This window comes from Apodemus sylvaticus, chromosome 18 (assembly GCF_947179515.1).
Source record: "Apodemus sylvaticus chromosome 18, mApoSyl1.1, whole genome shotgun sequence".
Taxonomy (NCBI): Eukaryota; Metazoa; Chordata; class Mammalia; order Rodentia; family Muridae; genus Apodemus; species Apodemus sylvaticus.
The window spans coordinates 22,365,812-22,384,663 of record NC_067489.1 but is presented as its reverse complement, the minus strand read 5'-3'; the positions used below and the strand labels follow the sequence as shown (position 1 = coordinate 22,384,663).

Here is an 18,852-nt window from a genome sequence, read left to right as displayed (position 1 = left end):
TGGAAGGACTTTGGAACCTTGGGCTAGAAAAACCACTGAGTGTTCAAATCTTGGTCATTTGTTCACTGGGAGCTTGGAAGATAAGTGTTGAGAGAAATGCAGGCCATGGAGGCCTGGCTTGTGAAGTTCCGGAGGAACATTTGAGAGTCACTTATAGACTCTTTTGGGGCTGAAGTGAAATCTTCTGGGAAGTGTTTCCTCAGGGTCAGTACACAGAAGCTGTGTTCCACAAGCAGCCAAGGCTGTACCTTGTGCTGGCAGCCAGATTTTGTAATGTAAGTCACCCATATGTTACTGGTTTTGAAGACATGAAGGGGTCATGGAGAGCAGCTGAGGCTTGGCATAGTGTGGCAGGATTGCAGTCCATAAAGAACGCCCAAGAGAGGCTACTGTGAAAGTGTAGCCCAGTCACATGGGACCCCAGCACTGTGGAGATCCAAGTACCATAGGATGGCCACCAGAAGAACAGCAGAGGTGGAATGGAGCCTTCCAGCGTTTAGAAGACGAGCTGTGTGTGCCACAGAGAGTGGAGCTAGAGAAATGACCCAAGGTCCTTGGAGGAGTCCAGAGACAGTGAGTGAGTCACAGATAGTAGATGTTGAGTTATCTACATGGTTGGAGTTTGGTTTTGCTTTGATATGATTGTAACTGTGCCCTGGTTCTTCCCTCTTGAAGTAAAGAAATCTTTAATTTTTTTTTTTAAACAAGAACCCATAATTGAGAGACTGAATTTTATTTTATTTTATTTTTTGAGACTGAATTTTAAAAGAGGTTTTTTTAAGAGATTGAATTTTAAAGTGTTTGAATTTGTAAGGATTGTGGAACTTTTAAGTTTGTAATCTGATTTATATTTATGACATTTATTAATCTGAGATCTTTGGGATGAATACCAACAAAAAGGAAAGACTGTGCCTTAAAAATGTTGTGTGCAAAGGGTAATTTGCTGGCTAATTTTAAGTCAACTTGATACAGGCTAGAGTCATGTGGGAAGAGAGAACCCTAATGGATTCTCCATTAAGAATCAAGCTCTAGGCAAGTGTGTAGAGCATTTTCTTAGTGATTGGTGTGGGTGGGGCTATCCCTGGGCTGGTGGTCCTGGTTCTACAAGAAATAAGGTTAAATCATGATGAGCAAGTCAGTAAATAGTACCTCTCTGTGGCGTCTGCATCAGCTCTTACCTCCAGGTTCCAATCATATTTGAGTTCCCGTCCTGACTTTATTCAGTGATAGACTATGTACTAGCTGGTTTTATGTGTCAACTTGACACAGGCTGGAGTTATCACAGAGAAAGGAGCTTCAGTTGAGGAAATGCCTCCATGTGATCCAACTATAAGGCATTCTCTCAATTAGCGATGGGGGAGGGGCAGAAGGGTCCCTTGTGGGTGGTACCATCTCTGAGCTGGTAGTCTTGGGTTCTATAAGAAAGCAAGCTGAGCAAGCCAGGGGGAAGCAAGCTAGTAAGAAACATCCCTCCATGGCCTCTGCATCAGCTTCTGCTTCCTGACCTGCTTGAGTTCCAGTCCTGACTTCCTTTGGTCATGAACAGCAGCGTGGAAGTGTAAGCTGAATAAACCCTTTCCTCCCCAACTTGTTTCTTGGTCATGGTGTTTGTGCAGGAATAGAAACCCTGACTAAGACAGACTATGATGTGGACTTGTGAGCCAAATCATCCCTTTCCTTCCCAACTTGCTTTGGTCATGGTGTTGCATCATAGCAACAGTAAGCCTAACTAAAACCTCATGTGTCTGTCTGTGGGTATATGCACAGATGAATGGGTGCCTGTAGAAGCCAGAGGTGTTGGATCTCTGTGAAACTGGAGTTACAGGCAGCTCTGGCTACTTGACAAGGATGCTGGGAACAGAACTCAGGCCTTCTGAAAGAGCAGTACCTTGGGCCATAATCACACAACCCTGCCATGTGACTTTTCTGATTCCATCTATGTGTATACTACGTTTATTGACTTCCATCTTGGACATCCACCTTTCCATCCCCAGAGGGAGACAAAGCTGATCGGTTGTAAAGTGATGCTGGAATCGGTCTACAAGCATGTTCCTGAGGATCTTTCCATCTGTCGATGGAATTGATGCTTGGTTTTCCTTTCCGCTGTGTTCATATCTGGTTCTGTTGTCAGGATACTGTTGGCTCTGTAAGTGACTTTCTGAGCATTCCCCTGCTTTTCTGTCTTACTGACTGGTCTGAGGAGGGTGCTTGTTCCTTTTGAAGGATCTGGTGGAATGTCTGCATTTTGTCTCTTGTTGGTAGACTTTTTATTTTCTCTTCAGCCTATAAATTTATCTATTTGTGGGAATTTACTGAAATATATTAAAATATTTCCTAATGATCTTTTGGATTTCAGTAGTATCTGTTGTAATATCTCTATTTTAATTTCTAATTTTATTACTTTGTGTTTTCCTCTAATTTTAGTCTACTAAGGGCTTATTAATCTTTATTTTTCCAAAGAATCTACTTTGTTTTAATATTGAATGACTGAAGAGATTTTTATTTTTCATTTTTTAAAAAAATCTTAGCTCTGGTATTATTTCTTTGCTTCTACTAATTTTGGGTTTGACTGTGCCTTGTTTTAATTAGACTTTCATGAAAACCATCAGGTTCTTATTTGAGGTCTTTCTAATTTTTTTTTTAAATCACCAATTTTTTAAAAAAGATTTTAATTTACATCTATATATGTGTGAGTGTGTGTGCACTGTGTGTATGCAGATGTCCACAGAGGTCAGATGAGTGTGTCAGACCCTTTGGGATTGGAGTTGTAGGTAGCTGTGAGCCATCCAATGTGGGTGCTGGGAACTGAACTCAAGTCCTCTGGAAGAGAAGCAAGTCTTCTGGACCTCTGAGCCATCTCTCTAGAGGTTTGGTTTTGTTTGTTTTGTTTTTGTTAGAACTGTCATGCCATTTTGAATGAAATGGCCATTGTGGACTCATATGTTCATATACTGGAGCAGTAAAGAAAGGGATTTCAAAATCCTAGGATAAAAATACAATCTATAAAATACTCGGTCCCCAATTGGTAGAACAGTTTGGGGAGGACAGGATGTGGGCTCATTGGAGATGTGTCCCTGGGGGTGGGCTCTAAGGTTTCAAAAGCCCACACCATGCCAGTTCTCTGCCTTGTGATTGTCCATCTCAGGATGTGGGCTTTCAGGTCCACCCCACACCATTACCAGTTGGTTGTCTGCCTTGTGGTTGTCTGTCTCAGGTGTGGATTCTGGGGCCATGCTACTGCAGAGTTGTGCCTGCCTTCCTGGTGCCATGTCAGTCATGGGCTCTCCCTCTGAAAACCCCAATCAATAACACTCTAGCTGCTCTGGTCATGGTGTCTGCACAGCAATGGAAGAGTAACTATGACAACCACCACTGCTGTATGTTAGAGATTTTATAGATTGTATCTTCATTCTCGGATTCTGAAATCCCCTCCCTTACTGCTCCAATAAACTACCAGTTTTATTTTAAATTCTATTATTTAATCTCCATCTGTTTCTGCTATGCAGCAGGGGAATGCCTACTCTTGATTTTCTCCACTGCTGACTACTGCTTCATTCTCTGATGATCTGTTGAGTTTCAAGATAGTCTTTTTTTTTTTTAAAGATTCATTTATTGTATGTATATGAGTACACTGTAGTTGTACAAATGGTTGTGAGCCTTCATGTGGTTGCTGGAAATTGAATTTTAAGGCCTCTCTGCTCGCTCCACTCAACCCCACTCCCTCCAGTTAACCTTACTCGCTCAGTCCCTGCTTGCTCTGGCCCAAAGATTTATTTTATTAGTATTTTTAAGTACACTGTAGCTGTCTTCAGACACACCAGAAGAGGGTATCAGAGATCATTTATGGATGGTTGTGAACCACCTTGTGGTTGGTGGGATTTGAACTCAGAACCTTTGGAAGAGCAGTCAGTGCTCTTACCCACTGAGCCATCTCACCAGCTCCAAGATAGTCTTTCAACTTCATCTTGTACTTACTTTTAGATTTACTTATGTGTAACGGTGTTTGCCTGTACTTATGTCGTATACCAGATATGTGCCTGGTGCCCACAGAGGTAAAAACAGAGCATCAGATTCCCTCGAACAGGAGTTATGGATGTGTGTGAGCCTTGGTGTGGCTGGGAATCAAACCTGAGTCCTCTTCAAGAACAAGTACTCCTAACTGCTGAGCCATAGCTCCAGCTCCTTAGTTTGTATTTCTAAAGACTTGCCTCATTATCTAGAAGGCAATGCATTTTGAAGAAAGCCTGTTTAATACTGAATAAGTATTAAGGCACTGGGGCCAATAGGCTCTCTGTGGTGCTGGGTTGTGTGGTCAGGTCTGGTCCTGAGTTCCAGGACGAAGCCCAGGGCTTTACCGGGCCTGCAGGCAGAGTCTTGGTTTCCCTGTGCTTTGTTTCTTCACACATGATGGAAGCTCTCCTTGGCTCCTGGCTGAGGTCCATCTAGAAGCTCAGTCTGAAGATTAACCTGGAACTGGGAGCCACTGGATTCTGCCCAGTTCTGGGCTCTCTGCTCTGGGCCTGGTGTGAGTATGAATGTCTGGACTTCTTCCCTCTCTGACCCAGGGAGCCTCTTCTCAGCATGCTACCTGGACTTGTGTTAGGTGTTCTGGGAAGTAGGTAGCTCTTCCTTCTTTTCATATTATAATGATAAAACCAGGTACTGAGGCCCGCCCCTGCTTTGGTTTCCTTGGCCTTCCTGAGGCAGATATTTCTGTGGGGAGATGGTCTCTGGGGGGTCTTGTTCAGCCGGCAACTTGCTCTCTTCCCAGGAGTGGATCTTCTTAGTCACTGAATGTAGGCATTCCCCTGCTGCATAAATTTAACATTCTTGTGCAGCAAATTGCCCGTGGCCTTCATGGATGAAGCTTGCTCTAAAGCATCGTTCCCTAGCCATTTTTTCTGAAAGGGAAGGGAATGTGTGCTCCGTGCACCAAGACAGTACAGGGAAAGAGTTGTTATTGGCAACTTAGATGCCCACAACAGAGTGCTTCCTGCTTTCACGAGTGGCTTGTCTGCGTGGCAATGAATGGGTTATGTGAAGGCGGGGCTTAGACCTGAGTTTCAGCTCAGAGGCTAAGGACAATAGGACTTAATTTTCTTCACATTTTCAAACCGTACATATTTATTATATATTATGTACAATGTATAATATATACATATTATATATTATGTACAGTATATAACATATTATATAGTGTACATTTTATATTTCAATCATATACATTTAATAAACATTTTCAATGTACTATTGCGGATATATTTTTTTAAAGATTTATTTATTATTATATATAAGTACACTGTAGCTGTCTTCGGACGCACCAGAAGAGGGCGTCAGATCTTGCTACGGGTGGTTGTGAGTCACCATGTGGGGGCTGGGATTTGAACTCGGGACCCTTGGAAGAGTAGTCAGTGCTCTTAACCGCTGAGCCATCTCTCCAGCCCCACAGATTTTTTTTAACATAGGCAGTACTCCATGATTTTTCTGAATTGCTTGAAACGTGCTTGGTGAGGTTGTTTGATTTTTGATTTGCTGTTTGCTTCTTCTCGAAATCTGTCCTCATTCTCAGTTTTTCTGGACTCTCTAGGAACGGATATCCTATGTTATTCCAATAAACAAGAAGCAGTACACTGTGCACCTCCAGAAAAGGTGATTTTTTTTTTTATTCTTTAGCTTGGCATTTCATTTTATTTCTTTGAAATGTTATATATTTACAGGCTGTTTACCTGTAAACAGCCGCGGAGTATCAGAAACAATGGTAAAGTTCTCTTAGAATTGTCTGCTGTCTTTATTGTTTTCACCGCAAATAAAATGAACAAAATACAATGAGTTTTCAACATGAGAAGGAAAAGCGCCATACCTGGGTGCCATGGAAACATGTAAGGATGATGGGTAATGCTGGGATGAAGTGACTGGGCAGACCGGAAGAGAGCAGGAGGGAGGGTGAGCTCTCCGACGCCAAGAGTGATGGCATCCAGGGAGTCATCCGGGCAAGGCCTTGCAGCCACTGCTAGCCTTAAGCTCAGCTGAGTCTGAGACCTCACGGCTAGGGCATGTGGGAGGACAGGCACCATTCAGTGGAGAACAGGAAGCAGCAGACTGGGTGGTCAGTGAAGCTGGAGGGAGTGGACAGGAAGGAGTAAAATGGAAGCAACAGAGTATGCGCAGAACATGGACCCACAAGAAGGTGGGGCTTAGACTTGAGTTTCAGCTCAGAGGCTAAGGACAATAGGACTTAATTTTCTTCACATTATCAAAACCATACATATTTATATATTATATATTATGTACAATGTATAATATATACATATTATATATTATATACAATGTATAACATTATATAGTGCACATTTTATTTTATATATTATATTTTAATCATATATAATATACTTATGTTATAATAAAATATATAATAAATATATAATGAGTGAATATTAATATATTTTATATATTACATATTATATAATTATAAATACAAATATCTTTATAAAATATGTCATTGATAAAAAATAAAAATAATATATATAACATATGTTATATATTACATAATATATAATACATCTAAATATTATATAATACTATAAATAAATTATATGTAAATATACTGTATAGTAATCAATGTTTATATCACAATATATATTAGAATAAAGGAGCAGAAAATTCTCACACTCCTCCAGTTTATATCTCTGTAAATAGAAAAATGGCTTTACGCCTCTTGCAGCCAGCCTCTTCCCTTTATTAAAGGGGCAAGTAGGCTGCAGAGCTTACTGCCCTTGCAAAGGACGTGGCCCTTGTCCTCAGTGCTCCCCTGGCCCATAGCCACCTGTAACCCTAGCTCTCAGAGGTAAGGGTACTGTCTGGCTCCTGTGGGTCCCTACGCACACTGGTGCACAAATTCATGCAGACACATACATATACATGAAAAAAGAAATATTTTTGAAAAAAAAAACAAGTTGGGGAAATTATTTTGAGTAAATGTGTATTACTTTGCATATAGCGTAATATATGTCAAAGGAAATGCTGCCACTGTGTCAAAAGTTGCCCTTTTCTCTGAAGCTCTGCAAGAGTAAACCTAGGTTTTAAGGCCCTCTAGTTTCTGCCCAAACTATCTGCTCCCTCCAGCTGCTGTAGCTGGAGTGTCCCCAGAGCACAGTCCAGGTAGCGGGCGTGGCTATGTTCCAATAGTTTTATTTAGAGAAACATGGGCTGGGGCAGAATTTACTGATGGTTGCTCTTTCTTTCTTTCTTTCTTTCTTTCTTTCTTTCTTTCTTTCTTTCTTTCTTTCTTTCTTTCTTTCTTTCTTTCTTTCTTTCTTTCTTTCTTTCTTTCTTTCTTTCTTTCTTTCTTTCTTTCTTTCTTTCTTTCTTTCTTTCTTTCTTTCTTCGAGACAGGGTTGTTTCTCTGTGTAGCCCTAGCTGACCTGGAACTCACTCTGTAGACCAGGCTGGCCTCGAACTCAGAAATCCACCTGCCTCTACCTCCCGAGTGCTGGGATTACAGGCGTGCACCACCACCGCCCAGCCTGTTGTTTCTTGAAGAGTAACTCAGAATTCTCTCTTTTTCTGCACTTAGATATTTTTTTAACAAATCGCTTTATGGTTTATATGTATAACCAAGGATCTACAAGTTTTCATTCTTCGAACATTCCGGTAAGATTTAAGTTATTTTATGCTTTTTTTTTTTTTTTAAACCTTAAAAATTAACTGAGTGGTTGGTTTCCCAACACACAAGGCTCTCGGGACCCACTGGGGATAGAACCAAAGTACTTATTGCTTGGTCATGAAGTGCCCCCTACATCTTGGCAGAGTTATATTCGTTGGCTGAGGGCTGTCCATGGGGTACTGCTTGTAGACTAGTGCTTTACTCGTCCTTCCCGAGAAGGTATAAATGAAAGTGAAATGTGCAAATTAAGAACCTGAGAGCAGACTCACAGATCAAAACCCCTCACACCCATTGCCCACTGCACACACACACATCAGTCCTCCAGGGCTCTGCGGGTGTTCTCTGGCCCCACCCCTAGCCCCGCCCTGCGAGCCTTGCTGTTCAGATCCAAGACTTCTGAACGCTTGATTTATTTATGAAGCAAAGAAATGCACTGAAGTATTTTAATATGGATGTGTGCTTTCTGCTTTCCTTTGGGCTTTCTTCTTCTAGAAGTGTGTTATCTAGTGAATGCGTGTGGGGCATAGCCCCTTCCGGTCCGTCCTCATCACACTTCCTCTGTGCCTGTGCTCTTGCACGTGACACATTTTGTGTTAGCATGGCTCCCTCTGCCATGGGTCCCCCTCTGCTGCCTCACCAGGCTCTTTAAGCTTCCAGAGTCTTACACTATAACCTCCTCTAGGTGGCACATCATGGGTGTTCAAAGTTCCCAGGGCTTTTAGTTGATGTATTAAATCCATAAGTAGGGGGAAAATTTTTCTGGAGACTTTCGAGTATCACTTTATGCGTGCGGGTTTATGTATTTGTGCACAGTATCCAGCCGGTTGTGTCTAGTTTCAAAAGCGGGAAACTATTGGAAAGTCTCATCACTTTTTCAATAACCAGTTTATTCTTCTTCCCCTCCCCCCCACAGGCTCAGTGCTATTATCAAGGACACATCAAAGGCTATCCGAAATCCGTAGCCACCCTCAGCACGTGCTCTGGACTGAGGTTATTCTTCTCCCGCTGTGATATTTGGCCTTGGTGAATGTATCTCACCTCCACTCGTGGGCAGCTGGGGCAAATTTCTCACAGGTTGCTCACTGACGTCTTTTCTCCAGGCAGGGTCCCAGTGGTCTGGGATCTCTCTCCCCCTCACTTGGCAGGCCAGAAATGATTTAACGTTTGGGGGCGTTTAGATGTCCTAATATCCTTGTCCTTCTCTTAACAACAAATGTCAATGGAATGTTCTAGGTTGCAGGAACATTAAATAAGTCTTAAAATGGCTTATTTATCTCTTTCAGCAAATAGAAATTTTACAATTCCTACCATGTATCTTACAATTTGGAGACAAAAAGTAATATAAACATAAATGAGTCTTGCTTTCCTGACCAAGCCAGCTCAGTCAGTCGACAGGTTCTCCAGCGCAGGAGAGAGGATTAAAAAGAAAAAAGACAATTAGACAACATTATAGCATGACCCCAGCCAATTCTGAGGCTGAGGTCAGGTTTATTTTTTCCCAATCTGCTTTTATAGCATTTTAATTACATGCAAGTAATAAGGTCAGTTCTAGGTTGAGGAACAAGCAAGACAATAAACACTAACGGTCAAGGTCAAGGAACTAGCAAGGCAATAAACAAAGCCCCATGATCACTGTTTCTAAGGGCTTATCAGGAAGACCAAGATATCTGAGCCTACTTCCCTGTCCTAGCCCAAAGTCATATTCATGCCTGAAGCCTACTTCCCTGTTCTAGCCTAAAATTAGAGTCTGCCTGTGCTTACTTCCTTGTCTTGGCCACGCATCAGAATCCCATTTCCTTGTCCTTGGTCAATGTCAGATTCCTGCCAAGAGGCCCCCAAAGCTCTCCACACTTTCCCTTGTAAAAATTATAGCAAAGAGGTAAGTCACATCTTTGTAATTATTAGTTAAATACTCTTCTTTAACAACAAAGTACTTCATTTAAATCTTGAATTATTTGGTGTCTTCTTTTCAGCTTTGGAGAGGTTTCAGTATTGTCAGCATGCTCCACCTCTGTTTTTAGCATACATTTTGGTTATCCCAAATGTTTTCTGAGCTTCCTATATGGAGCCTTGAAATTCAAACTTGAAGTCATTTTCTCAGATAGCAGTGACATACAGGGCTACCTCTATTCAGGGAAGTCGAGGTCTGCAAACTGATCAGTGTAAGACTGGAAAAATGAGGGTGCCCCAGCTCCCCACACCTCGGAAGGCACCCAAGTCACTTGTGAGAAACCATCTTGATGCAACAGCAAGAGGATTTTTATTTCAGAGACTCTGGGGTTCAGACATACACCGCGCAAGGGTAGAGGACTGTGGAACCCTGAGTGCAGAACTGGTACAGCTTTTATAGGTTTACAACAAAGTCCATGAATCACAAACCAATCATTCCTTAGCACCAAGAGCCCACGTAGTGTGAGCCAATCAATTTGTACCACTCCATATTTTTTAGGCCAATCAGTTTAAATTATCTGAGCCCATGTTCTGTGGACTAGTTTCCTATTTTCTCAGAGGTCTATAGCTGCATGAACTCCTGATTGGGGGTGATGGCGTAAGCAGTTTACAGAAGCAAGATAAGCAGCTAATTAGCTCATTTCCCATTACCTTATGGGGCAAGGATCACATACTCAAGGCCCTTTTGCCTAGCTCCTAACAAAGAACTGACTCAAGGAATGTGACCTTTCTAACAAAGAGCGGGCTCTAGAGGTGTTTGGGGCTCCTTAGAAGGCTGGAGTTAGAGCTTCTTTAGAGCGAGATAGCATGTTAAACTTCTGAATTCTTGGGGTCATTTGAGAGTTAGGCACTGGGGATTCTTAGGCTGTAATTCTCATCCTTTCGATCAGCACTTCAGAATCAGCTTTTGATTTCTTATTCAAACTATATACAAAACAAAAATGAGTAAGTATCATTTTGCAAACATAGCCGCATTTCTTTTTCATTAGTAAAACTGCTAATGTACATTTTTTATTACAAAAGCTCTGATATGTTTTTCAAGCTGCAAACTAGAGAGAAATTTATTAACATTTCAGGTTACTGTACTGTTACATAGTCCCTGATTAAAGCACAGGGAAGTTATTGACTGCTGTCACACTATACCCCTAAAAACAAAACAAAACAAAACAAAACAAAACAAAACAAAACCTAGAACTAGTTTCATTAGTCTTATAACTAACAAAAAAGAGGAAAAAAAGAAATAGAAAATTGGATTCTTGTGTAAGAGAAATTGTTTTTCTCTTCAAAGTCATCTCTAAGATTCTGGAACAAAATACTGGACTGAAAACATTGCACATCTTTTATCATTTTAATGGATGTTACCAGAATGTCATAGATTTCTAAAAAGCACTTAACAGTTTTATTCTTAATGTTGTAGAGGATTCCTGCAGTTTGAGAATGTGTCCTATGGAATTGAGCCCCTGGAATCTACATCTCAACACATTGTTTATAAGCTAGGCAACGAAGAGAAGGAATTGTTATTTAACAAACACAGCAGAAACATAGAGATGCCAACAAACTATGGCATTTTAATCAACAAAAAGGTGAGTGTTGTACACTTCATTACTTCCAGAGCACTTATTAGTTCTAACTAACTTTAAAAAGTATGACGTAGTAAGGCCATTTCTTATAGTTTTATTAAACTAACATAGGACAGAGAGGGCACAGAGGTGCAGTCTGCACCACCCTGTGCTCTTGTGCAAGCCTGGTTATATATGACAAGCATGGATAGACCTATACTTATGGAGAACAACTGTGTCTTTGTTTGGGGTGTGCCCTGAACAATCTTATCTGGGCGTGCCTGACTGTTCTGTTAGGGACATCTCAACATCTGGAAAAGAATCGATGTCTCCCTCTGACCTTCATGAAAAGGAGCATGCTCTGCTTGTCTCTCCAGGCATGAATGTTTGTGACCATCCTTCTGAGTCTAGGGTGAAGGAGATGCGATATATTTACCCATGTATGAAGTGTCCTCTCCTTACCTCTTTGGACTGATTTTGGTTTGTCAGCTATTAGGATAGCCATGCCTCTGTGTTTCTCAGTTCCATTTGCGTGAAATACATGTTTCCATCCTTTTTACCTTACAGTGAAGTCTTTGGAGCAAAAAAGATAGATCCTGTTTTCTAATCCAATCTGTTAGTCTGTGTCTTTTTATTGGGGTAATGGAGGCCTTTAATATTTAGAATTAGTCCTGAAGAGGTATATTAATTACTTGGTTGATTTTTTTTTTAAAAGTGGGAAGTTGTGCTCAGAAGTGCTTGATAACTCCTTGGCAAGCAACCATGGGGCTTTGGGGTGACCTGAATTGCAGAAGGCTGGGAATGAGGAAGCAAGGAGCCGACATCAATCTAGGGGTCATGTGGGAGCAGATGGGAGAGTCCCTGGGTGCATAGGGGTTGTGGCATAGCCAGTCGAAAGGGGAGGGAAAGGCCAAAGCTCTTGTGGTTTGAGATTTACCATGTGTTTGGGTGTGTCCATCATGCGTACTCAGGTTATTTGTGGCAGCTTCTTGGGCTTCACACTTGTTTGCACGGAGCCCCAAGGGTTGCCAGGGCAAAAGACTTAGCAGCATGTTGAGGTCTTTGACAGAGTGTGTCTAGCTAGTCTTGGGCTCATGTGTGATCTTTTGGATTTTCTAGTACGGATGTTTGAGATTTTTTCAAAGCTTTTTCCCCCATTCCTATCTTATGCTCTTCTTATAGTCTCTTTCCCATGTTGTCCCACAGCCTGTCTCTTGTTCTAGACAGCAGCTGACGTATTTACCTGGAGATGTGTTTTACAGATGTCTTGCACAAAGTCTACTCTGAAAGGTCCAAGGAAAGAGGAATGGAATAGCGCTTTGTGCAAGCCCTTTTGGAAGGCAGGGGGCATAGCTGTAATTCATTGAGAACAAGTTGGCATTGCCATCTCTGGTACCAATAAACCACAAAGAGAATATGAACCACCACTCTGATCGATGCCAGTGAGCTGTTTCCATCGTGGGATTTCACTGAAAATTGATAGCTGTTTTTTTTTTTTTTCCTTCCAGTAAGCATTTATTTATTTAGTAGAGAGCACATACTTTTTTTTCTTTATTGGATATTTTCTTTATTTACATTTCAAATGTTTTCCCTTTTCCATGTCTTCCTTTTGGAAATCCCTTATCCCATCCCTCATCCCCTACCTCAATGAGGGTGCTCCCCCCCACTGCCATCCTCCTGCTCTGGCATACCCCTACACTGGGGCATGGATCACCCTCAAGCCCAAGGGCCTCTCCTCCCACTGAAGTCCAACAAGGCCATCCTCTGCCACATACGTGGCCAGTGCCATGGGTGCCTCCATGTGTGTTCTTTGGTTGGTGGTTCAGTCCCCAGGAGCTCCAGGGGATCTGATCTGTTGACACTGTTGCTCCTCCCATGGGGTTGCAAACCCCTTCAGCTCCTTCAGTCCCTTCTCCAACTTCTCCATCGGGGACCTCCTAGCTCAGTCCAGTGGTTGGCTTCGAGATTCCACCTCTGCATTTGTCAGGATCTGGCAGAGCCTCTCAGGAGACAGCCAGATCAGGCTTCCACCAATAAGCACTTCCCAGCATCCACAAAAACATCCGGTTTGATGGCCGTATATGGGATGGATCCCCACGTGGGGCAGTCTCTAGATGGCCATTCCTTCAGTCTCTGCTCCACATTTTGTCTCCATAATTATTTCCTCCTGTGAGTACTTTGTTCACCCTTTTAAAAAGCACATTCACATTTTGGTCTTCCTTCTTTTTAGGTTTCATATGGTCTGTGAATTGAATCTTGGGTATTCTGAACTTTTGGGCTAATATATACTTATCAGTGAGTACATACCATGTTTGTTCTTTTGTGACTGAGTTACCTCACTCAGGATATTTTCAAAGTTCCATCCATTTGCCTGCAAATTTCATGAAGTTGTTTTTAATAGCTGAGCAGCATTCCATTGTGTAAATGTACAACATTTTCTGTATCCATTCCTCTGTTGAGGGACATCTGGCTTCTTTCCAGCTTCTGGCTATTGTAAATATGGCTGCTATGAACATAGTAGAGCATGTGTCCTTATTAAAGTTGGAGTATCTTCTGGGTATATGCCCAGGAATGGTATGGTTGCATCCTCAAATTTTCTGAGGAACCACCAGACTGATTTCCAGAGTGGTTGTACCAGCTTGCAATCCCACCACCAATGGAGGAGTGTTCCTCTTTCTCCACATCCTCACCAGCATCTGCTGTCTCCTGAGTTTTTAATCTTAGCCATTCTGACTGGTGTGTGGTAGAATCTCAGGGTTGTTTTGATTTGCATTTCCCTAATGACTAATGATGTTGAACATTTTTTTTTGTTGTTTTTTTTTGGTGTTTCTTAGCCCCTGAATTTCCTCAGATGAGAATTTTCTGTTTAGTTCTGTTTCCCATTTTTTAATAGTGTTATTTGGTTCTCTGGACTCTAACTACTTGTGTTCTTTGTATGTATTGGATATTAGCCCTCTATCAGATATAGTGTTGGTAAAGATCTTTTTCCCAGTCTGTTGGTTGCCATTTTGTCCCATTGACAGTGTCCTTTGCCTTACAGAGCTTTGCAATTTTATGAGGTCCCATTTGTTGATTTTTGTTCTTAGAGCATAAACCATTGGTGTTCTGTTTAGGAACTTTTCCCCTGTGCCTATGTGTTCGAGACTTTTCCCTACTTTCTCTTTTATTCGATTCAGTGTATCTGGTTTTATGTGAAGGTCCTTGATCTACTTGGACTTGAGCTTTGTTCAAGGAGATAAGAATGGATCTATTTTCATTCTTCTACATGTTGACTGCCACCTAAACCAGCACCATCAGCTGAAAATGCTGTCCCCCCGCCCCATGGTTTTAGCTCTTCATCAAAGATCAAGTGACCATAGGTATGTGGGTTCATTTATGGATCTTCAATTCTATTCCATTGATCTACCTGCCTGTCACTCACTGTACCATGCAGTTTTTAACACTATTGCTCTGTAGTACTGCTTGAGATCTGGGACGCTGATTTCCCCAGAAGTTCTTTTATTGTTGAGAATGGTTTTCCCTATGCTGGCTTTTTGCTATCCTGAATTTGAGAATTTCTGTTTCTAACTTTATGAAGAATTGAATTTGAATTTTGATGAGGATTGCATTGAATCTGTAGATTGCTTTCAGAAAGATGGCCATTTTTGCTACATTAATCCTGCCAATCCACGAGCAGGGGAGATCTTTCCATCTTCTGAGTTCTTCTTTGATTTCTTTCTTCAGAGACTTGAAGTTCTTGTTATACAGATCTTTCACTTGTTTGGTTAGAGTCACATTAAGATATTTTACATTGTTTGTGGCTATTATGAAGGGTGTCATTTCCATATTTTTTTTCTCAGTCTGTTTATCCTTTTATAGGAAGGCTACTGATTTGTTTCTGTTAATTTTATATCTGGCCACTTTGCTGAAATTGTTTATCAGCTGTAGGAGTTCACTGTGGAGTTTTTGGGGTCACTTATATGTACTATCATATCATCTGCAAATAGTGATGTTTTGACTTCTTCCTTTCCACTTTGTATCCCTTTGACCTCCTTTTGTTGTCTAATTGCTCTAGCTAGAACTTCAAGTACTATATTGAATAGATAGGGAGAGAGAGGGCAGCCTTGTCTAGACCCTGATTTTAGTGGGATTGATTCAAGTTTTTCTCCATTTAGTTTGATATTGGCTACTGATTTGCTGTATATTGCTTGTACTATGTTTAGGTAAGGGCCTTGAATTCTTGATTTTTCCAAGACTTTTAATGTGAAGGGATGTTGAATTTTGTCAAATGCTTTTTCAGCATCTAATGGAGTAATCATGTGTTTTTTTTTATTTTGAGTTTGTTTATGTAGTGGATTACATTGATGAATTTCTGTATATTGAGCCATCGCTGCATCCCTGGGATGAAGTCTACTTGATCGTAGTGAATGATGGTTGTGTTCTTGTATTCAGTTTGCGAAAATTTTATTGAGTATTTTTGCCTTGATATTCAAAAGGGAAATTGGTCTGAAGTCCTCTTTGTTGGGTATTTATGAGGTTTAGGTGTAAGTGTAATCGTGGCCTCATAGAACGAATTGGGTAGTGTTCCTTCTGTTTCTATTTTGTGGAGTAGTTTGAAGAGTATTGGTATTAGGCCTTCTTTGAAGGTCTGATAGAATTCTGTATTAAACCCATCTGGTCCTGGGCTTCTTTTGGTTGGGAGACTTTTAATGACTGCTTCTATTTCTTTAGGGGTTATAGGACTGTTTAGATGGTTTATCTGATCCTGATTTAACTTTGGTATTTGGTATATGTCTAGAAAATTGTCCTTTTAATCCAGATTTTCCAGTTGTGTTGAGTATATGCTTTTGTATTAGGATTTGATAATTTTTTGAATTTCCTCAGTTTCTGTTATGTCTCCCTTTTCATTTCTGATTTTGTTTATTTGGATACTGTCTTTGTGCACTCTGGTTAGTCTGGCTAAGGGTTTATTTATCTTGTTGATTTTCTCAAAGAACCACCTCTTGGTTTTGTTGATTTGTTTTGTATAGTTCTTTTTGTTTCTACTTGGTTGATGCCAGTCAAGTTTGATTATTTCTTGCAGTCTGCTCATCTTTGGTGTATTTGCTTCTTTTTGTTCTAGAGCTTTCAGGTGTGCTGTTAAGCTGCTAGTGTATGCTCTCTCCAGTTTTTTTTTTTTTTTTTGAGCCACTCAGAGCTATGAGTTTTCTTCTTAGTACTGCTTTCATTGTTTCCCATAAGTTTGAGTATGTTGTACCTCCATTTTCATTAAATTTGAAAAAAATTCTTTAACTCCTTTATTTCTTCCTTAACCAAGTTATCGTTGAGTAGAGCATTGTTTAGCTTCCATGTGTATGTGGGATTTCTTAATTTGTAGTGATCTGATAGGAGACATGGGAGTATTTCAGTCTTCTTATATCTGTTGAGAACTGTTTAATGACTGATTATATGGTCAGTTTTGGAGAAGGTACCATGAGGTGCTGAGAAGAAGGTATATTCTTTTGATTTATAGATACTTCTATAGATATTATGTTAAGTCCATTTGGTCCATAACTTCTGTTAGTTTCACTGTGTCTGTTTAGTTTGTGTTTCCATGATCTGTCCATTGATGAGAGTGGGGTGTTGAAGTCTCCCATTATTTTTGTTTGAGGTGCAATATGTGCTTTGAGCTTTATGAAGTTTCTTTTATGAATATGGTTGGCCTTGCATTTGGAGCATAGATGTTCAGAATTGAGAATTCTTCTTGGTGGATATTTCCTTTGAGTATGAAGTGTCCTAATCTTTTTTGATGACTTGGTTGAAAGTCGATTTTATCCGTTATGACAATGGCTTCTCCAGCTTGTTTCTTGGGACCATTTGCTTGGAAAATTGTTTTCCAGCCCTTTACTCTGAGATAGTGTTTGTCTTTGACACTGAGGTGAGGTTCCTGTATGCAGCAAAATGCTGGGTCCTATTTATGTATCCAGTCTGTTAGTCTATGTCTTCTTATTGGGGAATTGAGTCCATTAACATTAAGAGATATTAAGGAATAGTGAATGTTGCTTTTATTTTTGATTTTGTTTTATATTTGTGTGGCTATCTTTTTTGAGTTTGTTGAGAGAATATTACTTTCTTGCTTTTTTCTAGGGTGTAGTTTACCTCCTTGAGTTGGCATTGTCCATCTATTATTCTTTGTAGGACTGGATTTGTGAATAGATATTGTATAAATTTGGTTTTGTCATAGAATATCTTGGTTTCTCTAAGTTTTTTTTTTTTTTTTAATTTTTATGAGATCAGCCCAGGATCTTCTAGCTTTCATCATCTCTAGTGAGAAGTCTGGTGTAAAGTCAGATAAGTCTGCCTTTATATGTTACTTTACCCTTTCCCTTTACTGCTTTTAATATTCTTTCTTTGTTTTGTGCATTTGGTGTTTTGACTATTATGTGACAGGAGAAATTTCTTTTCTGGTCCAATCTATTTGGAGTTCTGTAGGCTTCTTGTATGTTCATGGGCATCATTTCCTTTAGGTTAGGAAAGTTTTCTTCTATAATTTTGTTAAAGATATTTAAGTTAAAGCCTTTTAAATTGGGAATCTTCACTCTCTTCTATACCTATTATCCTTAGGTTTGGTCTTCTCATTGTGTCTTGGATTTCCTGGATGCTTTGGGTTAAGAACATTTTGCATTTTGTATTTTCTTTGACTGTTGTATCAATGTTTTCTATGGTATCTTCTTCACCTGAGATTCTCTCTTCTATCTCTTGTATTGTTGGTGATGCTTACATCTATAACTCCTGATCTCTTTCCTAGGTTTGCTATCTCAGGGTTGTCTCTCTTTGTGTTTTCTCTATTGTTTCTATTTCCATTTTTAGATCCTGGATGGTTTTTGTTCAATTCCTTCACATGTTTGGTTGTGTTTTACTGTAATTCTTTAAGGAATTTTTGTGTTTCCTCTTTAAGGGATTCTAGCTGTTTGCCTGTATTCTCCTATATTTCTTTAAGGGAGTTATTTATGTCCTTCTTAAGGTCCTCTATCATCATCATGAGATGTGATTTTAAATCAGAGTCTTGCTTTTCTGGTGTTTTGGTTACTTGCTGTGGTGGAAGAACTGGGTTCTGATGATGCCAAGTAGCCTTGGTTTCTGCTGCTTATGTTCTTGGCCTTGCCTTTTGACATCTGGTTATCTCTGGTGTTGGCTCGTCTTGCTGTCTCTGACTGTGCCTTGTCCCTCCTGGAAGCCTCTGTGCAAGACCTGTTCTACTTGGGAGGAATTTGGGTATGTAGAGCTGTGGTAATGGGTCAGCTCTGGGATGCAGACAGAAACCAGAAGGATCCTGTTCCCAGCTGTTCCTTGTTTCTTGTGTCCTGATGGCTCTGGGTGTGTCCTTCTTGGGCCAGGAATTTGAACTGAAGCGGTGGTCTTATCTGTGCTTGAAGGTATGTAGGCTCTCCTAGGAGACCAGTTCTCTCCTGGTGGTATTTGTGTATGTAGCACTGTGGCAAAAGATCAGCTTTTGGCCCAGATGGAAACTGGAAGGCTCCTGTCCCAGGCCTTGGTTCCTGTGTCCTGTGGCCTAAGGTTTCCGGGCGGGTCCCTCAGAAGTGGTCTTACCTGTGCTCACAGGCTTGTCTGCACTCCTGGGAGGCTAGCTCTCTCTCAGTGCTATTTGAATATGGCTGGTAGCTGTTTTTTGTTTCCTGATTTTCACTTAAGCATCAGGTT

The 18,852-nt window shown here is 40.6% G+C and overlaps 1 protein-coding gene across 1 annotated transcript in view; it reads left to right on the top strand.

The window, feature by feature from the left end:
- The window catches only part of Adam32 (ADAM metallopeptidase domain 32), a 118,132-nt gene that overhangs the window by 19,956 nt on the left and 79,324 nt on the right, over positions 1 to 18,852 (top strand). Inside the window, exons 3-6 of the mRNA XM_052162875.1 lie at positions 5,588 to 5,651; positions 7,577 to 7,650; positions 8,577 to 8,653; positions 11,031 to 11,196. Coding sequence (XP_052018835.1) covers positions 5,588 to 5,651; positions 7,577 to 7,650; positions 8,577 to 8,653; positions 11,031 to 11,196 — 381 coding nt within the window. The remainder of the gene's footprint in view (positions 1 to 5,587; positions 5,652 to 7,576; positions 7,651 to 8,576; positions 8,654 to 11,030; positions 11,197 to 18,852) is intronic.